General features: G+C 36.9%; 4 protein-coding genes across 4 annotated transcripts; 1 reads left to right on the forward strand and 3 right to left on the reverse strand.

The window, feature by feature from the left end:
* Positions 1–27: 27 nt before the first annotated feature.
* On the reverse strand, positions 28–1,797 carry BNAA02G04640D. The gene is made up of 3 exons (XM_013866518.3): positions 1,599–1,797; positions 827–1,215; positions 28–742 (listed from the first exon to the last, which is right to left on the reverse strand). The coding sequence occupies exons 2-3, from the start codon at positions 1,211–1,213 to the stop codon at positions 188–190; spliced, it is 942 nt and encodes a 313-aa protein (XP_013721972.1). The 5' UTR covers positions 1,214–1,215; positions 1,599–1,797; the 3' UTR covers positions 28–187.
* A 753-nt stretch (positions 1,798–2,550) lies between these two features.
* On the reverse strand, positions 2,551–6,222 carry LOC106425705 (tRNA dimethylallyltransferase 9-like). The gene is made up of 11 exons (XM_048749647.1): positions 5,920–6,222; positions 5,619–5,672; positions 5,483–5,525; positions 5,295–5,403; positions 5,016–5,214; positions 3,669–3,897; positions 3,478–3,572; positions 3,305–3,399; positions 3,135–3,210; positions 2,897–3,039; positions 2,551–2,816 (listed from the first exon to the last, which is right to left on the reverse strand). The coding sequence occupies exons 1-11, from the start codon at positions 6,169–6,171 to the stop codon at positions 2,717–2,719; spliced, it is 1,395 nt and encodes a 464-aa protein (XP_048605604.1). The 5' UTR covers positions 6,172–6,222; the 3' UTR covers positions 2,551–2,716.
* A 268-nt stretch (positions 6,223–6,490) lies between these two features.
* LOC106425788 lies at positions 6,491–9,132 on the reverse strand. The gene has a single exon (XM_048749705.1). It carries the CDS (start codon positions 6,821–6,823, stop codon positions 6,569–6,571), a length of 255 nt encoding a protein of 84 aa, XP_048605662.1. The 5' UTR covers positions 6,824–9,132; the 3' UTR covers positions 6,491–6,568.
* A 187-nt stretch (positions 9,133–9,319) lies between these two features.
* Positions 9,320–11,029, forward strand: LOC106425783 (probable receptor-like protein kinase At5g20050). Its single transcript, XM_048749651.1, has one exon. It carries the CDS (start codon positions 9,600–9,602, stop codon positions 10,950–10,952), a length of 1,353 nt encoding a protein of 450 aa, XP_048605608.1. The 5' UTR covers positions 9,320–9,599; the 3' UTR covers positions 10,953–11,029.
* Positions 11,030–11,036: the final 7 nt, after the last annotated feature.

The following is an 11,036-nucleotide window of genomic DNA, read 5'->3' on the forward strand; positions in this document are numbered from 1 at the left end:
AAGATAGAAGTTAAGAGTCTGCAGTAGTATGGTGCAGTAATCATTCATATATGTTCAAACTCACATTTACAAGCTCAGGAAGAAAAAAAATCAAATAGCTTTGTTTGAAAATAGAGTAACATTTTGTACAACCTTAACCTTAGTTTTCATTTTATGTAACACAGCTTGTAGTTGTTAAATAATGCTGCTATCTGTATGTAGTACTGTTATCATCAGAGATAAGGTTTCTTATCTGCATCAGATGTTCCTCATTCGAGATGTTCAGTCTCAGCCGGAGGTTTGTGATCCACGTTTCTTGTTCCCACGTTATATTCGGTCCAGATGCGTGCAATCTCTCGATACTGCATCGGTATTCATCCAACTCTAGCTTATGAACATCAGCAGCTTCTGAGGCTTTTGGTGTAAAGCCAGACTTCTTCTTGATCTTGAAGCTTCTGTAGCGACAAGAAGATGACTCTGTGTCACTGGAGCTACCGGTTTCTATGGGAACGAAAGAGACAGTACTTAAACCATCCAAGTTACAACTACCAACAGAAGAAGCAATACTCTCTGTATCTTCTTCTTCTTTGACTTGTGGAGTTTGATTGTGTGGCGTAACCAAAGAGTAGGTCCGTTTCTTTGAACCCAGTGCATCAGACACATTGAGCTTGTCTTTGCTCTCAGATGAAACATAGTCGCCTTTCAGATTCACCTTTCTCCTTAACTTTCCTGTTGAATTCTGTGCGCTTAATCTCGATGAACTCTTTAACCAAATGGTATAAACAAAATGTCAGCTCACGAAAGCCTTTGAAAGATACAGATATTGAAAGAGAAAAGAAACAGGTACCTGCCCGACCATGATCCACTCATTGTCTTGCCAAGATTGTCTGACCCGAATGTCAGATTTGTTTGCCTTGACCTTGACTGAGGAACCAAGTAATCTAACCAAGACACAATCATCCTCCAAAACCTTGGAAACGATAGCCATCTTCCAGGAACAGCTTTCAAAAACCTCAAGAACGTCACCAGGAACCCAAGAATGAAGAACTTGCAGAGGAGGAGGCTCAGGTCTCATACTCTTCCTCGGTACCCTCTCTGTAGCGTCAACGCTATCATACATGACAGTGTAATAATGCCCATTACCGGACATTATCTCAGCAGATCGCCAAGCACCAGATGGAAGTGATGATTTGGTCAACACTTCCACTTTAGTTCCTTTCTTGAATCTCATCATTCCTGCAATTTCAAAAAAAAAAACATGTGATGATGTGAATATCTTTTCACATTCTAACTGCTTATGATGATCCATTGCTAATAGTACATACAAATATCAAGAAATAAGCTGGACCAATAGATCCATGAGAATCTTTTACATCCAGAAACTTCAATCTATTGTCAGATTCTTATGCTTAATAATCACTAGAGATTGCAGAGAAGTCTACTATTTTGCAAAGCAAGAAAACAGTAGAGAGAAACATAGCATGGATTATTCAGATGTTAATGAAATTGAAAAGTATGATGATGACTCAAATGTATATGATCAATCTTCATTACTGAGAAAATTGAAATGAAACTCAGAATTTCAATTTAGAAAAAAGCATAAAAGATATTGTGTTTACCTTAAAACAAAAAGAAGTTTGGTCAGTGAATGTTTAGCACGCAAAGGAAATCATGATTCTGTTTTCACAAACAAATTTTTTTTTTGCTATTTGATTTTCTGGGTAACCAAACAAGGATCAAAGGGGGTAAAGAACAGAGAAAAAAAAACTTATATGCAAAAAAGAGAATAAGTTTTTGGCTTATTACACATCAGCAAGCAAAACAAAATCCATATGATTAAATTTTAAATGAAAAACATTCGAAAATAATAGTTCAAGGTGTAAAAATCCCCTTTGGGCTCTAGCACTTTTATCCATCAAGCCCGCATGAGACATGGCCTTTTGTTTGATAGATTTTTTTTTTTGACTAAATGGGTGATGATGATGAGAGAAATTGGTGATTTGATGTTTTATTGGAACTATATATTTTAAAAATAAATAGTTTTTTTTCTTAACGTTGTCCATGGCACAAGAATGTTAAAACGTTGGTATCTAGAATGGAAAGTTGATTTATAATGACAACTAACATTTACGCAGAAATCATTTACGAGTGGAAGTGTAATTGGCTCTGGTTCATGCATAAGAAGCAATTAATATAGGAAACAAATCAACATAGAGGTTAGTTCGTAATTGCTCAATTTATAATTCATTAACAATGTGTCATCAATACAAAAGACGTTTAAAAAGGACGATAGATATGTCATTTATTTATTTATTTCATATCGGTGAGCAGCACGAGCAAAGTGCGTGTTTGAGTGTGCTAAAAGTAAAAAAGTTTACAGAGAAACAGAAGAAGAGAAAAGCGTTATCGGGATGGTGAGAGGTCAGGTGGCTTTATATAGTTTATATAATTCCCACTTCACTTTTGAAGACATTAAAGATACTGAGAGATTGTAGGCTCCATATTAACGTACCAAAATAATATTTTAAAATGATATTGTCGTTGTCTTGCATTATCTTGATTCAGAATGGATAATGGAACCAACTGTTTTTATTTGCTCATAATTATTTGGATGCAATAGGGCGTGAAAAAACAGACACAAATTCATTGTTCATTAAAACAATCTCTCAAAATTTCATTACAGAAAGAGCAACACACTTGCTTTATCTTGGATAGAATGATAGTAATGCAAGTGGTGTTACGTTGTTGTTCCTTCCACGCATGAAACTTTACTCTTACACCCTTCACTACTGATCCACTCCAACACCGATGAACAATCCTCTCGTCCTACGAAATGCCTTCACAAAACAGATTCCACAAACCATAAACAATCAGAACAAAAAAAGAAGTGCCTAATCAAGTGTTTTGATCTCTGTACCTGTTTCTGGGACGGTAACCCTTTAGTGCATTAGCTTCTCGAGAGTTTCTCAAGTCTTTGTTCATCCTGAGAGAGTCTGGCACCACCAGCAGCGTCTCTCCTTCCTTCTCATATGCATCATAAATGAACTCAAGTATTGTATCCTACAAGGAGGCCAAAAGGATATTATCACCAGCAAAACCAATACTAACATAAAGAGAGATTGAATAGAACCAGACACATGTATATATATATATACCAGAGGTCTAGAAGCATTGAGCCAGTGGTACATAGGCTCACACCTGAACCATGTCATTTGCCTTTTTGCAAAGTTCCTGCCCATCAATCAAGCAAAGATATGAATGCCTGTGCAGAAGAAGCTTATATGTAACACTAGATATTTTCAAGTCTATGCAGAGGAAAATCAACCTGGATGCTTGCTGAAATTTGTTTAAAAACCCATAGAATTCTCCAGGGGAGCTTACACCTCTTTGTCTACGGCATTTTGATAGATATTCCATTGCCTGAAAACAAATGATATGATAAACTCATCAAGGAAAACATTTTTTCACAATCAAATAAAGAAAATAAAGAGTTTTTACCTGTCTGTAACCAATGGCACGAGTTGCGGAACTTGTGTTTGGAAGAAGACCAAGATCAAGAAGCCATCTAGCTTCTGTCAACACTCCATTGGCACCTGATGTTGAGAGACAATAAACATCAAACAAAAAAATGAATTCTGAAGAGTTATTAATTACTATTGTCTATTATTAAGGAGCTGCACTTGTTTTACCTGAAAGCATGTCTTCACATCTAAAATCAATAGACCTGTATAGATCAACACGTGGGCTTGACAGGAAAAAACAAAGGAAGTCATAGTCCAAATCTGTCTCTATGTTTTGGATAGAGATATCAGCAGATGAACCATTCTCATCAAAGTCGTTGTTGGCATCATGAGAATTCAAATTTTCTCGAAAGGAATCGTATGGAACGCGAAAAGAAGACGGAGGAGATCCAGTTGACTGCCATGGAAACAAAAACATACAAGTTATAAAAGCATAGACAGTGTTCTACACCTAAGCAGCCCCGGGACCGGGACGGGGACCGGAAACTGGGACGGGAGCGGGGACGGGAAACGTCAAACTTAAAATTTGTAGATACGGGTACGTCATAGAAACGGCGACTATATTATAAGAAAATATAAAAATATCCATAAGTCTGAAACATAAGTTTTAACAGAAGCAAGAAGAAGGTAAAGAAAATGCTTACGTGTTTTGTTGCTTGTGATATAAACAACAAAGAGACAAGAAGGGAAGGAAAGTGCTTATGTGTTCTGTTGCTGATATATCAGCAGAGAGAGAATGGTCGGGACTTTAGTTTCAAAGAGAAAGAAGAAGATGGACGTGCAAGAGACTGAGAGTGGAAGAATCGAAGAGACATAGACTATTATTTTTTTTAATTACAACTTTTGATCTTTTCAAAATTAATAGAATAAACACATTAAACATTTAAAACATATATGGTTTGATTTTTTACACTTTTTATAACACAAAACTTCATGGATACGTCTATTTTTTTTTGCAGAAACGTTTCCGGAACGTCTCCTTCTCTGCCCAAGCCCGTACCCGACGATTCTTGACGTCCCGGGTTCACCTCACACATATTGGGGACGTTTCCTATGCGTACCCGAGACGTCCCCGTCCCCCCGACGAACCCGATACGTGAGACGGCACCAAGTTGGAGTACCCGTGCAACCTAGTTCTACACTTTACCAAGTTTAAAAATGCATAGTCCATAAGAAAAACAATGACAGTTATCCATCCTATCAAGCAAGACAATCTATAGCATGGTTCAAAAAAAAAAAATCGGTTTAAAATCCATAAATTTAATCCTAAGTCGAAACAATTTTCATAAAATCCGATTTATATGATTCAAATCAGTTTAAACTCTTTTAAATCGGTTAAATTAACCAATAATGTTAGTACAACTCTATAAATTTGTCTAGTTTCTTTTGTTTTGTATATCTAATTTTGATATTCATCAAAATAATTGTTTGGTTAAAGCCAAAAACTAAAATATTTTATAGCCTACGCCCTGAATAATCTGCCTAAATAACAGTTGAAGCTGAGAATTGTCAAACCTTGAGTATCTCAAGGCTACGCCGTAGTCTGTACCAATCATTACGAGGTAAAGAAGAAGCTTTTTGATCACCAGCATTGACCACAAACTCAACAGCTCCATCCCAATTGTAATCAGTTTGAAAATCAATTAGCATATCGTGGACCTCAGAGACGATCTCTGGAGAAGGTTTAGGCAAATCTGGCTTCCCATATATAAACCTAACATCAACGAGAAGCATTACAGGATGTGTGAAACATATACAAGAGAGGTATATAAATCAATCTCCTGACAGACATACCATCTCAGGTACAATCCAGTGCCACCTGTAACTATGGGAACACGCCCTCTACTGAGAATGTCTTTAGTAGCTTGCCTTCCATCTTCGAAGAATTGCCCCACAGAGTAGTCTAAATAAAAAGCATAAAAATGAGTTCTTTTTCTGGATTTATATCATAATGCATTTAACAAATGAGAGATGAAACAAACCTTGAGATGGATGCAAAATGTCGATAAGATGATGTGGCACCTCCTGTACAAACAATATGCATAACGTCAAGCAGTCAAAGGTATATACTTTCATACAACAACATCAGATCAAAATGAATATACATCAGAAGGATACCTTTCTATCGCTAGCTGATGGCTTGGCTGATCCAACATCAAGGCCTTTGTACACCTGTGTGTCCAATCAAAACAAAGCAAGAACCTTTTTTTTTTAAAAACACCAAAGTTGTGGACTTTGATCAAAAACTTCAACTTTATCATTTCAGACACAATTTGGTCAAACAGACAAAACTCTTGAACTGAAAGTACACAGTCTTGGGTTTTAAAGTATTCAACTTTATGTTCAAGACCCTATGCACTCTTAGTGAGCTTAACCAGAGAGAGCATACAAGTAAAAGATTGAAGTGTGACATTGGCACCTGAACGGAGTCAGCACTGATGATTTCGCCGTTGAGACGCTTAGCTAGCTCCAGGGCGAGTTTGCTTTTACCGGCGCCGGTGGGACCAGATATCACAATCACCTTCTCCTTTTCTGAGTTTCTCTTCCCGTTCAGAGAAACAGAGCAAGTCGTGGCGGCTCCGGAGAATCTCCGGCGAAAGACAAGGCACGGTGGTTGCAGTCTCGAGGAACACGTACGGGTTAAAACTACGCCACTGTGAATAATCACCATTATAGGTGGAGTCTTCGAACGTTAATGGAAGCTTCAAAAACTTGAAGAAAGCTCAGAGACGGAGAGAAGAAGACAGCGAGCGAAGGATTAGAGAAGTACGGTTCGGTTAGGTTTACTGATTAAACCGAATCCAATTTATGAACCGAGTTGGAAATGGTTTAGTTACATTGCCGCTCGAAACGACGGCGTTTAAATAATGTTTCATCGGGTTTATTAATTTATATACATGTTACCAACAAAATGAAACATCACATTAGGTTATTGATCCAGGAGTGTTACAAGTTTTACAATAGGCAAAATTGTGATTAAATTTTATAAACAATACAATTATAGGCAAATATTCGAATTAAAATTATAGATCGTAACGTTATTCACAAATCAACGAAAGGTCGTTGCTTTACGTTTGCATGTTATTAGTGCTAGTAGTAGGAGCACTTGAAAAAGCCCAAAGAACAAAAGCACATAGAAAGAGAACAAGAGGGATTATGTGAATAGCTCTCTCTCCATTGACAGACTTGTAACTATTGTTGTGAAGCATCAGGTCCTTCTTGGCGACGTCATAGACCGAGAGATCGTCGGGGCTTGAAGAATCCGGCAAGAGGTTAATCAGAAACTCTTCGGATGGCCGAGAACTAATCTGTAACCTCTGCATACTTGTAAACAAATAGTATAATCGGCGATGTCACCTTGTATGGTTTCGTGACAACTTTGCGGTTATGTAAGGTTCTGTATTCATCACAGTTTCAACTATATATATAAGAGTTCAAAAGTCAAAGCATATCCTTAGAGACATTTAAGATAGCATATTCAAATTCCCGAAGTTGTGGCTTAAGTTATGATGAATCTGATCAGTGAACTTTGCTTTCAAATATTAAAGCTGTTATTATAATTTTCGATGACGAGACTAAGATTCGCTTAGGCTTCCAAGAAGAGTTGATAAAATATGAAAACAAGGAAAATATAATAATAGTATTTACCAAAATATGTACGATCCTATTAAATATCACTTTAATATCCAGTATTAGCAGGCTAGTTAAATTTCTTATAGAATTATCCAATCTTATAGTATATCCCTACATGATATTAAAGTGATCTTGATCAGTAGAATCATACTTTGGATATATATAATACTTTGAAATGTAAAATAACATGTAGATGACCAAAAAAAAAGATGTAGATGATCTTAAACCAAAAGTGTGCGTGTGAAGGCACAACCACAATGCATGCATATTCCAAAAATTATACACGAACATTTACTAAACATGTATCATGTGTAAGTGTAAGTGTAGTTAATTCTTTTTCTTTTGATCAATTAGCTTTATGAAAAAATCACATACAACAAGAAGTTACATTGTTTGACCAATTTCTAATAATTCTATTTTCATGGATACATTACAAATCAAGATATCGAGCGTTGACAAATAAACAGCAAGGATTAACTCTTTCAAAAGTTTAAGATATGTGTGTTGTTTGGAACCTTGCAGCGAACTTGAAGGTGCACATGCGCTCTTTTTTCTTAAGTCAAAACTTGTGTTCATATGACATTAGACTTCTTCTTTTACAATTTTCGATTATGCTTAAACAAATATCTAGTCAGAAATATGTCCTACACCAAAAATATCAAACAAAACCTTATCTTCCCATTCCCATATATAGTATCAAAGTCCATGTGCTATCCATAAATCGATATCAAACTTTTCTTCACGGCTTTTATTGCAGGCATATCCAATCATTTTAAAACCTGTTTTGACTTTTGAAGATTCAAAGGTTCTTAGAAATCACTCTACCAATTACGATTGTACTTGAAAAAGCCAATACATGGAAGCAATTTATTTGAATAATCATCCTCAGCTCAATCTTGAGTTTGCAGTTCCTTTCTTGTGGTTAAAGCTTCCGACTAAAGTTTAATCTGAAGAAGTCAAACTGTAAAATTAGTATAAAATTAAATTGGAAGCATCTTTTGTTTGTCAGCCAACCAATGAGAAGTGATATCGTATGACTGATTTACGTTGACCAAGTGTGATGAACGAAAGATGGAAGGCCAACCAAAGCATACACGGTTTTAACTTTTAACTAACCGTAACCTTTGACCCCAAAAAAAACTAACCATAACCAAGCGTTGACTTGGAAAATACAGAAGAAAATAAAACAAAAACAAAGTCTTTTTCCCTAATAAAAATAAAAACAAAATTATACTCTATCCGTTCCTAAAAGATCTATGTTTTAGAATTTTTATATTTTTTAATAAAACATATTGAAATTTAGCTATAAATATATAATTTTTTGTAATTTTATATTTTTTAAATTTTAAAACCAATAAATTTTAAAAAATGTAATTAATTATTGAAATTTCACAATTTTTTATTATTAGTTAACAAAAATTACATTGAAAATATAAAATATGTATATTTTTGAAACAAAAGTTTTCTCTAGAACGTTGATCTTTTAGAAATGGAGGAGGGAGTAATATTTAACGATGTTCTCTCGTGCAAAACTTTTTTGCTCAAAATTATAACATACACATTCTTTTTATATGCTCAAAGATTAAGCAAAATCGATCGAAGATGGCACAACGGGTTCAACCGATAGTTTATGTAAATAAGCGCGAGTCCACCAATTAAGGCATGTTTCCGACCGGCGAAACCAGTCTGCGAAGGCAAACCTAATTTATTAAATTATTACATTTCAGCTGCATTTTCAAAGTCAACAAATGCTCACGTCCGGCAAATATTACATGTACTATATTTTAGTTTTTGATATACTTTTGTCCTTGAGGTAGACAAACCAACCGATTTGAATCTGACCACACATTAGGATTATACAAAATTAAAATTTTGAATCTGACCAAAATAGAATACACGTTAAATTTTATACTGTATATGGCAGTTTTCCCTAATGAATTTTTTTTTGATGCACGCACTCAGATCGATTGAAGTTGTAGAATTTGTCAAATTATATTTTTTGGCATATCACTTTCCATAATTACAAATATAAATTTACAAAAATACTACTCTTAAAATTGAACAATATAACCTACCACAACTTGCACATGTTAGACAATGACTCATTTAAGATAATTTATGACAAACCTAACTTATAGTTGTACATTGTACAATATACGTCTCTATATAAAATATAACTTTATAATATTTGTTTAACCAAAAATATTCCAATTGGCCATGAGTCCAACAACTCTTTTTTGCTTTTGATATTACAAATTAAAAATAAAATATTATTTAAAAACACGGAATCTCAATTGCAGACAAACAACTTAAAAATATAATTCAATTCAACACAAGAAAAAAAAACACAATAAGATACAACCTGTTGTGTCTTTTTAATATATTTTATTTAAAATATTGCCTTCCTCCTTGTGAATTCAGCTCACGAGATGCTCAAATGAAGTCAGACAAGCTCTAAAGCCTGTAATGGAGGACAAGAAAGCAAACATAATCGCCACCATATCCATCATAGCCCTCCTCACCGTCATAATCACCGCCAGAGTTACTCTAAAACTCTCCAAAACGTTTTACCTCATCGCCGGCGTCGACATCTCCCTGATCCTCGCCGTGATCTGTTTCCTCGTAATCCGCCGCCGCTACAACAGAGAGAGGAAGATCCTAGTGTCAAAGTACGTCTCCGAAGGCAGAGAGCTCCGGATCGAGTACAGCTTCCTCCGGAAAGTCGCCGGAGTCCCGACCAAGTTCAAGCTCGAGGATCTCGAAGAAGCCACCGACGGGTTCCGGATCCAGATCGGAAAAGGCGGGTCGGGGTCCGTCTTCAAAGGAGTCCTCAAAGACGGAAGCCAAGTGGCCGTGAAGAGAATCGAAGGAGAGGAGAAAGGAGAAAGAGAGTTTAGGTCAGAGGTGGCCGCCATAGCTTCCGTGCAGCACAAGAATCTAGTTCGTCTCTACGGTTACTCGTCCGTGAATCGCCAGAGGTTCCTCGTCTACGCGTACATACCTAACTCGTCTCTCGACGTCTGGATCTTCCGGAACCGGAGATCAAGAGGATGCTTGACGTGGGACCAAAGGTACCAAGTCGCTGTCGATGTAGCGAAAGCCCTAGCTTATCTTCACCATGACTGTAGGTCAAAGATCTTGCATCTTGACGTGAAGCCAGAGAATATTCTCCTCGATGAAAACTACAGAGCGGTGGTTACGGACTTCGGACTCTCAAAGCTGATCGCTAGAGACGAGAGCCGAGTTGTGACGGAGATTCGCGGCACGTGCGGATACCTAGCCCCGGAGTGGCTTCTTGAACACGGTATCTCTGAAAAGTCTGACGTTTACAGCTATGGGATCGTGTTGCTTGAGATGATCGGAGGGAGGAGGAGTATTATGAAGGTAGAGGTCGAGGAGACAAACAAAAACACGAACAAGAAGAGCAAGAAGAAGAAGCTGGAGTACTTTCCGAGGATAGTGAACCAGAAGATGAGAGAAAGAAAGGTAATGGAGATTGTAGATGAACGGGTGGAGGCAGGTGATGAAGGGCAAGTGATGAAGCTGGTGTGTGTGGCTCTTTGGTGTATACAGGAGAAGGCTAAGAATAGGCCTGATATGGCTATGGTGATTGAGATGCTTGAAGGGAGAGTTCCGGTGAGTGAGCCGCCGGATTCGCAGCTTGTTGTGGTCGATCTTTTGGCTGCGGGCGATGATGATGATGCAACTACTGGTGTGCGACGTGTTGTGGAGGTACCGAGGTTGCATATTCAGAGGGAAAGGAATTTTCGTTTGCCGTCTATTTGTTCTAGTATCATATCTCCCATTTCTCCACGGTAGAGTTTTGGTTTTGTTCATTTGGTATGTAATAATCAGACAGTTTATTAATAGGATTGAACACAAGGTTATGGTTTTAACTGGAAG

This window comes from Brassica napus, chromosome A2 (assembly GCF_020379485.1).
Source record: "Brassica napus cultivar Da-Ae chromosome A2, Da-Ae, whole genome shotgun sequence".
NCBI lineage: Eukaryota > Viridiplantae > Streptophyta > Magnoliopsida > Brassicales > Brassicaceae > Brassica > Brassica napus.

Excerpts from the sequence above, each read along its gene's own strand:
- LOC106425705 (XM_048749647.1), bottom strand. The coding sequence starts at position 6,171 with ATGGTGATTATTCACAGTGGCGTAGTTTTAACCCGTACGTGTTCCTCG. Across the intron at positions 3,573-3,668 it reads ATGTGAAGACATGCTTTCAG|GTGCCAATGGAGTGTTGACA; the intron begins GTAAAACAAGTG and ends TCTCAACATCAG. Across the intron at positions 3,211-3,304 it reads AAATTTCAGCAAGCATCCAG|GAACTTTGCAAAAAGGCAAA; the intron begins GTTGATTTTCCT and ends ATTGATGGGCAG.
- BNAA02G04640D (XM_013866518.3), bottom strand. The coding sequence starts at position 1,213 with ATGATGAGATTCAAGAAAGGAACTAAAGTGGAAGTGTTGACCAAATCA. Across the intron at positions 743-826 it reads AGTGGATCATGGTCGGGCAG|AGTTCATCGAGATTAAGCGC; the intron begins GTACCTGTTTCT and ends ATTTGGTTAAAG.
- LOC106425788 (XM_048749705.1), bottom strand. The coding sequence starts at position 6,823 with ATGCAGAGGTTACAGATTAGTTCTCGGCCATCCGAAGAGTTTCTGATT.
- LOC106425783 (XM_048749651.1), top strand. The coding sequence starts at position 9,600 with ATGGAGGACAAGAAAGCAAACATAATCGCCACCATATCCATCATAGCC.